Source organism: Acanthochromis polyacanthus, chromosome 4 (assembly GCF_021347895.1).
Source record: "Acanthochromis polyacanthus isolate Apoly-LR-REF ecotype Palm Island chromosome 4, KAUST_Apoly_ChrSc, whole genome shotgun sequence".
Classification (NCBI taxonomy): Eukaryota; Metazoa; Chordata; class Actinopteri; family Pomacentridae; genus Acanthochromis; species Acanthochromis polyacanthus.
The window spans coordinates 14167750-14184091 of record NC_067116.1 but is presented as its reverse complement, the minus strand read 5'-3'; the positions used below and the strand labels follow the sequence as shown (position 1 = coordinate 14184091).

General features: G+C 39.2%; 1 protein-coding gene across 1 annotated transcript in view; it reads left to right on the top strand.

Moving 5' to 3' along the window:
- Positions 1-16342, top strand: part of LOC110957609 (BMP/retinoic acid-inducible neural-specific protein 3-like) — a 67109-nt gene that overhangs the window by 13628 nt on the left and 37139 nt on the right. Inside the window, 1 exon segment of the mRNA XM_022203718.2 lies at positions 1153-1519. Within this exon segment, the coding sequence (XP_022059410.2) occupies positions 1299-1519 (221 nt within the window). The 5' untranslated portion in view covers positions 1153-1298.

The following is a 16342-nucleotide window of genomic DNA, read 5'->3' as shown; positions in this document are numbered from 1 at the left end:
CCGTGCCAAACTTTTGTATCAGAATATCTCAGTGAATCACAAAGCGAGGCCGCAACAGAAATTTAGAACTTCGCTAATCATGTCTGCAAAACTTTTCTTCCCCCCCTTTCTACCCGTATTAAGTTCTTGTCTTTTGTATGAAAATCCCAATTCACTGGAAGCAATGAATGCGATGAATCATAACAATAGTGAAATGCTTGAAGAAAAAAAAATAGAGCCATTTGGTTCTCTCTCTCTAAAGGAAGATGGATTCACTACACGTTGCAGTGCCTTTTACTTAAAAATTCTGTGATTAATTTATTAATTTCTCTCTCCTTTTTTTAGATTTAATGTTTCTTTTCACTATCCTAGACAAGTTAATGTAGAGTAGGAGTGCAACTGATTATTATATTTTCCTATACAATCGATCAGCCTTTCATTCACCTTTACGTTTGCATCATCTATTAATTTAAATGTCTATAAAATACATAAAACAACAAAAATACACTTCCAGTCAAAAGTTTGGACACACCTTCTCATTCAATTCTTTGTATTTATTTGTGTTAGTTTCTACATTGTAGATTAATACTGAAGTTTTTTTTTTTTTTTAACTTTTCTGTTTACAACATAATTCCATATGTATGCTTTTCTAGTTGTGATGTCTTCAGGGTTAATCTACAATGTATAAAATACTCAAACAGAAAACACTGAATGAGAAGCTGTGCCTATGTGTCCATCACAATTCCTCACTAAAGCACATTGTGTAATTTATTTAGATTTTTAAAGATCTTGTAAAAAGAACACTTTTTTTTGTTGATATAGTGTCATCTTCAAGTCCCTTTCTTCTTGTTTTGTTCAAACGACGATCCAGAACCTACAAAAAGTAGCTGACAAATATGCAAATGCAGAGAAAAGCAGCAAAACCTCACAAGCTGAAATTAGTCCTCGCTTGGCATTTTTCCTCGATGAATTACTCGAGCAGTCAATTCTTGCGACAGAATGTCTGTGTAATGAAACACATTTCAACAACTGAACATTCAAGCGGCTACATCTTGCTGCCACACAGAGCTGTCTTTGCTCGCTCGTCTCTGTGTTCGTTGTTGACTGTCTTCCGTGTAGGATGTGGGTGTTTGTTTATATTCTTTGCTCTGCTCGTCTGTGTTTTTTCTTCAGGTGTTCGGGGGGCGTTGAGGTGATGCAGGTCCCCCGGTCATCCCAGTGGAGGAGCCAGTTAATGACGAGTGTCTCTGGCTGCTGAACGCCCCCCTCCCACCGCCACCACCACCACCCTCATCCCTCCTCACCTCCCTCCATCTCTGATGGCTCTATGGGGCGTCATCAGCCTCAGCCTTCACTGCTGGGTGTGTTTGCGGTCCGGTGTAACGGCAACAGCGGCGACAGCCAGCCTCCCCAATGACAAACCCGGGGGACCTCTGGACTGGCTCCTGTCTGATAAGGGGCCCTTCCATCACTCCCCGGAGTACATTGACTTTGTGGAGAAGAACCGGCAAGGCTTCTCCACCAGATACAAGATATATAGGTGAGTCGCCGCTGCAGGATGAAGAGGCTCTTTACACTGTGTTTACTAATGCCCAGTTTCCACTCAGCCTCCATTATATGCATGACAAATCTCCCAGCAGTCGCATCAAATAATCTCCATGGTTGTCCTTTGAAAGGCTGGCTGCGTGTAAATAAAGGCCACATATCAATATGTAAATGTGTTTACATATTAAGATTAGTATACCTCCCAGTCACAGTGTTGTGTCCTTAACCACAGGCCACACAATGCCTTTGTAAATCAGAAACATTTTGTCTTTGTCTGTAGGTTCTGTACAATTTAGAAGTGTATTTTGTGAAATGTCAACTTTCAATCCAATTAGCAGAGCCATAATAGCTATTAATGCCCACGGCTGCCGAAAGGTTCTCCAATATAGCTAATATTGGATGCTGAATGCAATTATTATCTACTGAAATTTCACTGGAATCACTCTCATTGTGAGGTTTATAAAATGATTTTGGAAGAAATAGTCTACATGAAGGACAAATATCAAAGTTCAGCATCATTCTGTAATATGAGAAGGGTAAATGTTATTTAAAATTACATATTTCTAATTGGTACCACAAAGCAAGAGTAGTAATAAGAGAAAAACCTAGATATACAGAAAATGTGAAATGCGAATTTCAACTCCAAAGCCACCATAAACTTCTTACCTGACATGTACACTATCTGTCAAAAAATTTTAGAATGCCTCAATTTTTCCAGTTTTTTAATTGAAATTCAGATAGTTCCAGTCCAATGCATAGCTTGAAATGGTACAAAGGTAAGTGGTAAACTGCCAGAGGTTAGACAAAAGGTAAGACCATCCAAAACTGAAAAATATTGTACATTTCAGAATTAAACAAAAAGGACTTCTTCAGGGAAAAAGAAATGGATAAACAACTTTAAGCTGTTCTGCAGCAATGGAGGTTGGTCAAGCCTTGAAAGTTGATGTTACCAAATCCTACAGGTGTCGCAACTTTGCTGGATTACTTACAACCCCCTCTGTCTGCAAAAAGTAGTGTTGGAACACATCGTGGCACCATACCCTGCAGAGCACTATTTGAACATTACTGTACTGCAGAAAGTCGTGTGTTGTTTTAAAAATGGTGAGGAAAAGCAAATTAGCAATAGAAGAGAGACGGACCAACAGAACATTTAAAAATGTAGGTCTTTCCTACAGAGAAATTGTGAAGAAAGTCAAGGTATCAGTGAGTACAGTTTTCTTCACCATCAAAAGGCTCAGAAACTGGAGGAAACTGACAGGAAGAGGTCTGGAAGACCCAAAGCCATAACAGAATCAGAAGACAAGTTTCTGAGAATCAACAGCTTGGTGATAGGTGGCTCTCAGAACAACAGCTTCAAGCACAGCTTAATAGCCGTCGTAGTAAGAAGTCTCAGTTTCAACTCTGAAGAGAAGACTTGGAGTTGCAGGCTTGACAGGTGGAGTTGCAGCAAGAAAGCCATTGCTAAGATGTCAGAATAAGAAAAAGAGGCTTATCTGGGCCATGAAACACCACCAATGGAGTACTGAAGAGTGGACTGATGAATCCAAATGTGAAATCTTTGGTTCATCTCAGAGGACTTTTGCACGCTGTCAAGTAGGAGAAAGGATGGTTCCTCAGTGTGACATCAAGTGTCAAACATGGAGGAGGAAGTGTGATTATCTGGGGCTGTTTTGCTGGATCCAGGGTTGGTGACTTGAACAGAGTGAGAGTCACCCTGAGCCAAAACAGCTACCACAGCATTCTGCAGCACCATGCAGTACCCTCTGGTATGTTAGTAGTTGGTCAGGGGTTCAATCTACAGCAAGATAATGATCCAAAACATAAATCCAAGCTATGCAAGACCTACCTTAGTAAAAAAGGACAAGATGGTAAACTTGAAAATATGGGGTAGCCAGAGCAGACTCCAGACTTAAACCCCATGGAGCTGGTTTGGGATGAACTGGACAGAAGTGTGAAAGCAAAGCAACCTACAAGAACCACACATTTATGGGAACTTCTGCAATACAGTTGGGAAGAATTTTCTGAAGAATATTTGATTTCCATTGTGGAAAGAATGCCATGAGTTTGTTCAGCTGTTAAATCTGCCAAAGGTGGCTACTTTGAGGAGTCAAAAGTTTAGAATCCATTTTGATTTCTGATTTTTTTTTTTTTTAACTTTATTTGTTTATTTGTCCTATGCTTTAACTTCAGAGTACAGTGAGACATTAACATGCATAATTTCCAATAAAAAACTGGAAAAATCTGGGTGTTCTAAAACTTTTGACCGGTAGTGTATTGCAGCTCTGTAGTGAAAATTAGAACGCTTGCATTGAAATGTGCTTCATTTAAAGCAGCTCATGTTCAATTAAAAGATAGAGATGAAGAAAAAAGGGAGTAAACCTTCATCCGCTTTGGTTAAATGAGGTTGCAAATGTACTTCTGTACATCTTTTATCTAATACGCTGATTAAAGCCGGAGGATGTGCCAAGGACGTTTTTCTTTATGCATTCTAATAACATATATTTCAGGTTATCTAAACGCTGCTTTTACAGTAATGTTCAAAACTACATTCAGGGAGGGTGATTATTACCAGTACATTTGCTTTCCCGTGATCTTTTTTTAATGTAACATGAAAATGTTGTATGGAGGAGATGCGGCACAGCTACATATCGAAATGCAACAGTGGACAATATGCTTGATGAAAATCCCTTTTGTTGCTCTTTAGTAGAGACTTATGTATTTGGCTTGTGTTGTCATGCAGAAAAGGTTCCTCACAGTCAGTGCTCTCGCAGTATCTGGTCTGCCTACACAGAATTATCATGTATTACACTCAGCTCATGTTGCAATCAGCTGGCTGCATCACGTCCTGCTGCCTTCCAAACCCTCAGGGATTCACCTGATCACCTGGTCAAATGAGATATGTTGATTAGCACTGTAAAAAAAAAAATCTGATGATTTGTCATGACAGCAACACAGTCTGAGGTATCAGCATGCGACCAATTTAATGGAGATTGTGTCATGAATCATATCCGTCGTCGTTTAGGAGGATGTTGTCCAGGCTACTGGAAATGAACGGACAGGGTTCCTGACATCTATGGATCGGCGCGGGGATGCTTTATGGCTTTGGTGCCGTGTTAGAGCTTTTTAATATTTCCTTCTCTGGCAAAAGGCAGTGGTCCATTGGAGCTGAGCTGCATGGGCGGCAAGATTAATAGTCTTATCATGTGGCCAAGTGATTAGTGAGCTCTTAGTACTTATTACTCTGCATTATCACAGAATCCCCTGAGAGGCTTCTGTCAGCTGCAAGGTTGTGTTTGAGGCCCTCTGGATTACCACAATGCGGCATTGATTAATAGTGATGATATTAAAAGGAAAAACTAACCTAAAAAGTAAATAGCCTGTAAATCTTCCCAAATTGAATTCACTTGGATTCAGTCCCATTCGATTCGGGAAAGCGACGCAGACAAGAGGGATACAGCTGTGTGGGGATCGTTTCTGTTTTGGCACAATCATACCTTTCTTTTCAGTGCCGGTGTTGCTGGTGTGAAATGTGCTGATGATTTTGGGAGCTCACATCTGGAGCAGGCACATAAAACATTCAGCAGGATTGTTTTATTAAAGATAGAGGGCTCGCTGCATTATACTCTTGAGGAGGCTGAGCTACATCGCCATGCTCCTGCTGAGTAACACAGGTGCTTAAATTTCCTAATCAAGTTCTATCTGCACTACAAGACCAGGCAGTGATCCTCTGTGGCAGTAATATCTGACCTTTCTGGCTTGTAAAAGGCAAATGATGTCTTCCTCAAACTACTTACCACTAACTGAACATATGCCTGAGCTGTGAGCACATCCCTAAAGGCTGCTGTTTGCTTTTTAAGCTGTTTCATTTGAATAACAGCACTCTGAACAGATACACTTTTATGCTGTGCTGTAGCTTGTGGAATTTTTTTTTTTTTTTTACATTATTAATAAATTAAATCTCACTGCAGGTTTGAAATAGTCTTCACCCCAACATTCAGAAGGCAGAACTTGCATTGTATGGCTGCAAAGTTTATTGATTCAGAAAAAATCTGATCAATAATATACAAGCGGGACTAAAAAAACTGACCGAGCATTCGATACTACCTTGAATGGTGGCCAGTTTCTCATGTTTGATGTCGAGACACATTTAGTTAGAATATGTCTGCTTAAATGAAGTATTGAGGTCCAATATCAGCACTGATGTGATAAACCCATCACTGTTTATGAGGAAACGTTATTTTAGCATAAAGTAATAGAATACAGTAAAAAAAGAAACGTGTTTACAAATATATATAAATGTATTTATTTTTGTCTGTGCCACATACCACTCAGATTTATCTAGCACTGCTTTATTCTCTATTTGTTGTCCTGGAAACACTGTTCCGGTCAACATGTACCGCCTTCACACTGACATGTATTCTAATGGCTTTTGTTTGGAAATAAATAAGCTTATCTAACATGGACCTTGCTGTAACGCTCTTGATTAAACATGTTTACTTGTGTCCAGCCTTCAGGTGCATTTACAGTACAGACCAGAGTGATTATCAGTTGAGGTGTGAGCGGTAAGCTTTCAGCTCAGTGATTATCTGCTGCACACAATTATTAGTTGTTCGATAACATTTTCAACTGAATTGTAAGTCAACACATCCTGTAGCATATTATGTGGGGGCTTTGCAATGCTGACGGTACTGACAAGAAAGAACGCTGCATTATTACCATGAAAACAGACAAAACAAATGCAATCCATTGGAATAAAGGGATGGAATAATGGGCATGTTTTGTGCAGCACTTGTGCAGTGATTACAATTATAATGCAATGCAGTGAAATGAGTAGCCTGAAAACCGGCCTTGTGTGACCGGTTGTGACCATTTTTTAATGTTGTTTTTTAATACTTTTTTCAAAGTTTGTTTTGAACATTTCAACATAAAAAGAAAAGAACAACAAAAGACATTGGATAACTTGCTCAAAAAGAAGGGGCAAGAAGCTGAAGCTTATCTAACTGAACCCCTTCTCCTTACACCATTGACTGTAAATCTATTCTCCCTGCTTTTTCAAGCAATCATTTATAAACAATAATAACAGTAATAACAATAATAATAATAGTGAACATGATTTCTAATAATTATACACCAATGTGTCTATAAACATTTATACAAATGCACAAAGACAAAAAGAATCCAACAATAGCAAAACACAACAAAAATAAGACTTAACTATAATAATAACCATGACTAAATATGGAAAAGATCATTAAATAAATAACTAATAACAGTAACCTGTCCACACCCACTGACTGTCACACCCCCACTGTGAAAACTTTATCTTTATCTTTTGTTTTAAACTGTTGCGTGTTTGGACATTGCTTTATCTTCTCATCCAAACTGTTCCAGTCTTATCCCAGCAAATGAAATACAGAATATCCTTCTGTTTGTACAGATTTTGTTTATTTTGTATTTTCATCTGAACTGACATCCCCCTTCTCGATCCCTAAACAGTTTCTCTATATTTTGTGGCAAAACATTATTTGTAGTTTTGTCCACAATTTGTGCAGTTTGGAATTTCACTGTATCTGTAAATTTTAATAATTTCGACTGTATGAAGAGTGAATGAGTGTGATCCCGATAGCCAACGTTGTGAATAACCTGTATTGCCCCTTTTTGAAGAATACTAAATGAATAGATTAAACTCTTGTAATTATTACCCCGGATCTCTAGCACAAGAACCATAGATACATACTGAATAGGTAGTGTCTACAGATACGGACCCATATCCGTAGCCCACAGGCTACGGATACGGCACTTTCCATTTGCCCGACAGATACGGACCCGTACGCGAGTCTCGCGAGTCAAGAAGCTGCTAACCACTGCAAACTGTTGAAAGGTAAGCAAAGGTTAAGGTTAGGGTTAGGGTTAGTGTTAGGTTTAGGGTCCTTACCTGTAGTACCAATGCTACGGGTCCGTACCGCTAGCGTCTTCCGGGAGTCATGTGACACGTGGCAAATGGCAAGTGCCGTATCCGTAGTCCACAGGCTACGGGTACGGGTCTGTACCTCTAGCAACAACCTACTGAATAAATGTCAACAACCATTCCTTTAATTAAATGTATTAGGCATAAATATGCGCTTTATACTTTAAATACAGACCACCCAATTAACACTGCTAACCATGGGTGGCTTCTGAAAGAGTGCATTACAGTGAGCACCACTATACATCCCCAACTAATACACTGAAGCAATGGGATTCTAATAATTATCTGCAATTAATTTCCTCAACCGTCCCGCGCACCCACTCTGAGTTTAACTTGATCAAGAGGAAACGGCTTACTGTTTGATGTAAGAGGCACTTCAAGTACAATGAACAACAGCAGATTTCCTAAACCACAGGGGAGTCTGCAGGTGCTCTGAAGAGGGTTGAGGTGAGTGTTTTAGAGCAGACTCCCTCAGCGCTGCTTCTCAACATCCCACTGCTACATTCTTACTGATGTTCTCTGTCTCATCTCCTCTCCTGAAATTCCCTCTGAGGTTTTGGCAAGTCCAAGTTGCCCCTGGTGGTAAACAGGCTGGCGAGAGAACGGAAATAAATAGTCGTTTTTCACCTCCAAGACCCTTTTTCTCGGCTGTTGTTCAAAATATTAGAAAGGGTGCCGATCTCTGAGCAGCTATTTATTTTATAATTCAAAACAGACACAACGTAAGACATTCTACCCCAAATCAGATCTATCGGTTGCTCAGCTTTTACTTTGGTTCTCGCATTGATTCAGTGTGATGCTGCAGGCAACTGAAATTTCTCTTTAGTTGAGCTGTCTGAAATTTTTATTCGATAAGGATCAAGTGTAAAAAGGGATGATTATTGCTCTGTAAATCGAAGGTTTTGGTTTCCCTTTTAATCCTCATTTCAGGTTTTAAGCCACACTAGTGACACAGTCAGTCCCATAGAATAAAACCTGCTAACGGTGATGATTTATTGACTTTAATAGTGCCTCTGTGATTTTGGCATTCATCATTTTGTGTAAGAGCTGCACAGTGGCTTGGTGGTTAGCACCATCGCCTTGCAGCTACAAGCTCCCCAGGTTGTGTCCCGGTCTTCCCGAGATCATTCTGCATGGAGTTTGCATGTTCTCCTGTGTGCATGCGTGAGTTTTCTCTGAGTACTCCTGCTTCCTCCGACAGCCCAAAAACATGCTGAGGTTAATTGGTGATTCTATATTGTCCGTAGGTGTGAACTGTGAGAATGATTGTTTCTCCCTGTGTGGAGCCCTGTGATAGGATTAAGACAGGAGACACCCTGGACAGCTCAGCAGTCTAAGAACCCCCCAACCCTAATGAGGATTAAGCGATGTATAGATAATGGATGGATTTTATTTTTCCATTCTAACTAATGGTTGAATTGACCTGGAAATGCTATTACAAATTTAACTCTAAAGCCCAGTGCATTCATTTACACCCAGATACCTGCAGAACAAATGATACCCTAATTAGCTTCAGCTGTGGTTTGCATTTACTGTTAATTAGCAAGTGACAGCATCCTCAAACACAAAACTGTTGCACATGGTAAATATTCTACTGCTAAATACAAGCATATTAGCATTGTGAGCATGTCAGCATTCTGATGTTACCATTTAGCCCAAAGCACTGCTCTGCCTAAGAACAGCACCTCCTCGCTGAGCTGCTCGCACGGCTGACGAGTCTTAATCTTATTGACTTAATGCCATGCCAAAATTCAAAAAGGCTCTTTGAATTTACATTTCCGCTGCAATAACAATATTCACACAAGCAGTGTCACATTATGATACACATTTGTAAATATGAATGATTGTATGACAGCAGCTTTAAATTTACAAAACGTAAAGAGCTTTTCTGGCTCTGAGAGCCACATTATGCTTTGAAAAACACAAGGAGCACCTGCTAACATCACTGTCTCAGCTTCTCTGCTGAATACGATAAAATGTTTCTTATAACGTGAGGAGCTTACATCAATAAATGTCTGTGACCATCGTACTGACAATCTTACTTGTGTTTGCTGTAAGTGATAATTTTTGACAGCCTGTTTTTGGTTGAAATTCACATCACTGGGTACAGGATGCAGGGCAGAGGTGATTGAAATTGACAATATTATTTCCTTCTCTGGTCTTCTTCATGTGCAGTTCAGATCTCTGCTAAATCCTAATAAATGCTCAATGACAGGAGAAGATGAATTACCAGAATCTGTGCTTCGAGTAACAGCGTTTGAGCTACTTCAGCAGTGATGGAGTAATGAATTCACGACACGTTATGCCTCTACTCAATTTCCCACTTTTCTCACTGATTGAATTTGAAAGAATTTTTAACAAGTCTTCTGAAGGAAATGGAAAAGGGTTTATGTTTTTTTGCGGGTGTGTGAGTGTGTGTGAGCTTGTGTTCTGGGGATTCACTGGAGAGCATCCCTATTGCTTCCAATGCAAACACAATGTGGGCCTTCCGCCTTAGCCACCTGCTCAGAGCAAACACTGCCAAGGGAAGGCTGCCACATTCACCAGGGTGACGGTAGGAGTGTTGACATGCATTTGGACTCATTCTGAACATATTGCATTTGGGTAATCCATTTGATTAATTTTTTGGGATAAAACTTCATTATAAATATCATTTAGCTATGGAAAATTCCCTATGCCGATTAAATGTCATCAAATTGCTTAATTATTAGGCGACACACCAGCAAATAAATATGAGCATATAAAATATCATAAGCACACAGGCTAAAGCTCTATTTATGTACTTAAGTTAAAGTGCCAATGCACCATTCATTATCAACATCAAATTCAAAGGTGCTTTTTTCTAAAGAAACATACATCCTGCAGCGGGCGTAGTATTATATATTACATTATTACATAACTGTTCAAAAATGTGCATTAGTGCATAAGAAACAGTTTGTAGTATAGTTTATTTAATCTATTTCATACAGAGTTAGATAATACTTATAGGTTTATAATCTATAGTTTGGTCTGCAGTTATAAGAAGATTGATGGAGCACAGAAACTTCTGCTAATCAAATTTGTATGCAGATCTTGGACCTTTATCTAACATTTGCCTTTTTTTTTTTTAACTTGCATTGTGATAAAGGGGATCTTTTTAAACTTGAAAGAAATGTAGGGAAAAGGAAAAAAACATGGACTGAAACCTTCAAAAATTCATTTATTTGTACACTATCAGTCAAAAGTTTGGACACACCTTCTCATGCAATGCTTTTTTTCTTTATTTGTATTATTTTCTACATTGTAGATTAATATGGAAGATTAACACTTGTTTTGCTTACAACATAATTCCATATGTGTTCTTTTATAGTCTTGATGTCTTCAGTATTAATCTACAATGTACAAAATAATTAAATAACAACCATTGAATTAGGAGGTATGTCCAAACTTTTGACTGGTAGCGTATTTACCTTAAAAATAATTCACTCCTACATTAAAATGACTTAGATCTAACTCTATACAATTATCTTTTTTCGAATGTGTGGATCAGCCATGGCATTGACTGCTTGTTTTACTCAATTGCTGCATTCTAGTATGTACAATACATCATAAGGAAATGTGTTACACCCAGGCCCGGGGTTGCTCAAATGCAACATGAAATGCCCTCCTTCACAGGTCTCAAGCAGCCACGCAAAACATGTTTTTCTCTGAGGAATGAATATTTTGTGATGTGATGTGATAGCAAAAGTTGTGATTGACAAAAAAAATCAGTGGTAACATATAAATTAAATTCAGAGTGAGCTAAAAGCCAACATAACAAACAAAAGCCACTATCCTTGGGAGTCGGTCTCACCTACCAAAATAAAAGTGGTTAAAATAAGCACAAAATCTTACATCCCCTTCTACTTAAACAAGAGGAAACACATGAAACAAAAAGTAGCAGCTTTCCCTTACCAGTACGGTGCAGCCCTATTTGAATATTAAATAGGCACATAGACAGGACGCACACAGAGCACGTGAAAACATACACATATCAACTGCAGTCGTAACAATATGTTAACAAACCAAACGAGGACTTAAAGTCTCTTCGAGGTAACCAAACACCAGACATGCGATGGGTGATCCCAACTCGACCCTACGCCATTTTCAAGGAGGTTACAAGCAATAAATAAATGGTCACTAGTGGTTTAACCTTCAACAAAACATTGTATTTTGCAATTATTTTACATGTTCTCCAGTAACTATGGGGGTGAACTAGTCTCAGAGGGGCAGAAGTACAACATATATCCCTCTGATATGTAGCTGAGCATTAGTACAAGTTAATATGCAGTATTTCAATAAATATTCTTTGTTATTTTCTCGATGCAGAATTGAACCAACTTAAAAACGGCCTTCTTTGAATTTGATGGAAATTCAACAGCTTTAACATCTCGGCTAGGGTAGCGTCAAGAGAGTCACAGTGATGAAACTGATGTACTCCTGTGAAAGGAGCAATGAATTGATAATAATAATGACTTAGCTGGTTGTAGGGGGGATTGCAGCCCCTAAAATCAACTCTGTGGTGAAACCCATTTCATTTCATCCTTTCCCTGCAGGGTGAACCATTTGGCCTATCGGGGGTTTAAGATAAGACAGGGCTAGCTTATCACAGTCAACGATAACTGAAGAAACGAACGACAACGGGGATTTGCGAATGCTCTCTCTGTACCTGTCCCAACCCCCACACTCCCTCCTTCTCACCCTCCCCTCCCCATGTATCCCCGTGTCTTTTTTTTCTTCCCACAGAACGCGCTGCTGCAGCTTTGAACTGCTGCTCTCATGCTGCAAAGTGGAACTCAAGAGACAGTGTCCCATTTGAAGAGGTCATTTATTTGTATGGCATGAAATGAGGTGAAGATTAATAGCTACACTAGATATATCTGAGCAAGAGATTAGTCAAAGGCTTTGTCTGAATACTACAGTGTCAGCAAAAAGGTCAGCAGGTACCACATATCCATTTAACATCATTATGTTTACTTCCTACACAGTTTCTGCTTAATATTGTGTGAATCGACCTTGCTCCGTGTTTATATAACAGAAAATGAAAATGATATGCATTGCAAATCTCCACCGCCAGCTTGTTCTTACTTTTGTGTGCCGCAGTTTGAATTCTAGGGGATTTGCGCTTTGTATCATTTAAACATCTGTGTGTTTGAGCTTTCCTCATTACTCCTGATTTAATGTGATATATACCCTTTCAAAAGGCCACACTCCCTCCATCCATCATCTGCAGCCAAGGTTGTTCAACCCATTCTGATCACGGCAGTCAAGCTTTTACTGTGAAGACAGAAAAGTGCAACATTTGACTGATTGGACAATGCAGTTCACATACATTTACTAAACATTTGTTATTTCCTGCCGCACGGTGAAATCTGACAATAATAGTCCATCAGTCAAGGCAGTCCTGTGCATTTCCATGCGGGGTTTGTGCTTTTGATGATCACACAGCATCAGAATACGGCCCTTAGAAAAATAAAGAAACTTCTAAAATGAGCAGAGTGCTCTCTAAAAAGGCAGAGAGTTCTTTGAGGAACATTTTTCCATTCCTTTTTTTTTCTCACATAAGCATGATTATGTGAGTAAATTTGGAGCAGTGCCAGTCGGATAGCAAAAATTGGCACCACACTCTTGTACCCGCCCAGAGAAATTTCAAAGTAATCACAGGCGATCTATTATAATTACAGCTGTGATATCTGTCTGTGACTTCATAACTGTCTCTTCAGAAATTCATTCCCATGCAGATTTGTAATGGAAAGTGCTCACAAATATAAATACAATCTCACTCCTGGCCTAGTATCTTGAGTTGTACACATTAAAAGCATCAAAAATAGTTCTGCTCTTCAAATGGCTTTAATGCTGCAAGTATCTATTTAATTAGTTCTAGTTACACATGCTGAACTAGGTTATGTCTCTGTAGGAGGGTTGTCTTGTTTCATGTTCAGCTGATTTTTTTCTCTATTTTCTCTATTTCTCTCTATCATGACTTCGTATTCATTCCAGTCCGAGCATAAATGGAATACTTTTATCCTCCGCAGAGTTTTCTTTCTTCATCTCTCTGCTGGTAGAACAGTAAATGGTTTCTGCTGCAAACTGAAGACTCTCAGAAGAAACGAGCTGCTTTTTAGGAGAACTTGAAAACTATGGCATTTAATTAGTCTTAAAACCCATGGACACAGAAACCAGGCATGTGCATGGGATTAATGTGCACAGAACAGGATCTGCCGTAGTGGAAAACCATCCTTTTGAGAAGGCGTTTATGCTCTGCGACTGCGCAAAGCAGCTTTCATGGAAAACACAGACTGTAGGAGAAAGACGGATATAGTGCTATCACCCACTGGGGTAAAGCTTAGTATTAATATATTGGTCTTTTGAAAGTTCACATAACAAATGAGCGATGGATCCAAATGGAGAACTCATCAACACCATGTATGGTGATATGGTAGCTGTCAGTCACAAGGTAAAACATCCACCTCTCTTATATCTATTTTACTCAAAATGAAGCCATAATTTACTAAATAAACATCAAACTGTATTGAAGAAGTCGATTCATATCAAAAATTTACAAGGATTGTTTTGAACAGATTAAGTAACAGATCAAGTGAGCAGTAGGATCATTTTCTCATTGTTTTATATACAGTCAGACTTGTTTTTGCAACTAGCTGTTAGAGAGAATGTAGATTTTAAGTGCTTCCCCTTGGCTCCACTTGACAGCCCTGAAAGTGATATCCATCTGTGAAGGAAAAGCACATTTTTGAGGAAGTATTTGTGCTTTACAGGAACAAATGCGGTACAACAAGCACAGGATAGTGACCCTCCTTGTGTGAGCACAACTACCTGACACTCACTCGGTTCCAAGTTGACTTGAGAGGCAGGGCAGTGGCTTATCATTGTTACATGAGTGGCGTTGACTGGATGCTGCAGATACTGAAGAATTAACCGAATTCTGTTGAACACCAATAGTTTTTTGTTACTCATTGTCTGTCCATGGCCTACAGCTGGAGAATAATGAAGGGTACCTTCTTCAAGGTAAAGTGAAACATGCCAATATGTAGTTCTTCACTGCATACAAAACACAGACAGATGCTAGTGACTAAACAAAATGGAATAAACATCAGTAGCCACATAATCAAGGAGTCACCATCAAATCATTTAGGGTAGGGTGGTGGTTTAAGTACTGTTAAGAAATACAGGAGTAGGTGTTTTTTTTTTTTACTCGAGTATGTCCCTTTTCTGATACTTCGAACTTCTACTCATCTTTTTTTTTTTTGGTTTTCATTTTTACATTACATGTAATTAATAGTGCATAATATGCTGAGGAGAGATAGATTACAGTGTGGAATTATGAGAAGGTTCCACAGTAATGACTAAATATTTGATTTAGATGAACAATTAATGATTCCAAGGAAAAAAGTGTGCAGTCTACCAAGCAGTAAATATTTAAACCAGCTTCACCTTCACCATCTGCAACGTTAAAGAGGTGAACACACTGATCCATCAGTGATCATCATTTAATTGTATAATATTGTGAAATGGACCACTCTGCTATATTAGTGCTTTTTTCCTGTTGGTTCTTTAAGTACATTTTGTCACAGATACTGTTGCACTATTGTTTAAGAAAAAAAATGAATGAACGACTCTCAGTTGCAGGGCTTCTTCTGCTCTGTGCTGTTGTTTCTTCTTCCACCACTGTCAGAGGACCAGAGACAGGCTACAGACTGGGTGATCAAAGTGACCAATCAAAGGAGCAGAGTTATTAGCCACTGTCCTTGCCTCCAAACTCTCAAAAGTCAACTTGACGTGTGAGCAACTGACTGTGGAGCAGTTGTGAACACTCGGGGATGGTCGAGCAAATGCTCGTCACGGTTCTGTGCTTGTGGGACCACATTTATGCACGAGGAGGAGAAATGGTCCCTCATGAGTACGCTTCTCCACTCAGATGCTGTTCTGTGCACTCGCAGAACAGAAATGCTCCTTTGCAAGGCTGGATTTCCATTTGATGACACTGTCCTTTGTGCTCACACCTAATTTTTGTGAGCATGTCTTGTAAGTATAGTTAAAATTATGGTCTTCTAATGGTTCAAAGTTCAGTTCAATTCCATTTTATTTTATTTATATAGCGCCAATTACAATTCAAATTGTCTCAAGATGCTTTACAGAACCCATGTGCCTGAACCCCCAGAGCAAGCCCAAAGGCGACAGTGGCAAGAAAAAACTCCCTTTTAATGGGAAGAAACTCTGAGCAGAAACCGGCTCATTTGGGGGGACCCATCTGCTCCCGGTGGGTTGAGAAGGACAAAAGAGGTAGAGGGGGTGGGGGAGAGGGAGGGGAGGGAGAAGAGAAGATTGGAATACATGCATGAAAAGAGTAATGTACACACGTGGACAAAATTGTTGGTACCCCTCAGTTAAAGAAGGAAAAACCCACAATTCTCACTGAAATCACTTGAAACTCACAAAGTAACAATAAATAAAAATTTATTGAAAATTAAATAATCAAAATCAGCCATCACTTTTGAATTGTTGATTAACATAATTATTTAAAAAAAACAAACTAATGAAATAGGGCTGGACAAAAATGATGGTACCCATAACTTAATATTTTGTTGCACAACCTTTTGAGGCAATCACTGCAATTAAACGATTTCCGTATTTGTCAATGAGCGTTCTGCAGCTGTCAACAGGTATTTTGGCCCACTCCTCATGAGCAAACAGCTCCAGTTGTCTCAGGTTTGATGGGTGTCTTCTCCAAATGGCATGTTTCAGCTCCTTCCACATATGTTCAATGGGATTCAGATCTGGGCTCATAGAAGGCCACTTTAGAATAGTCCAACG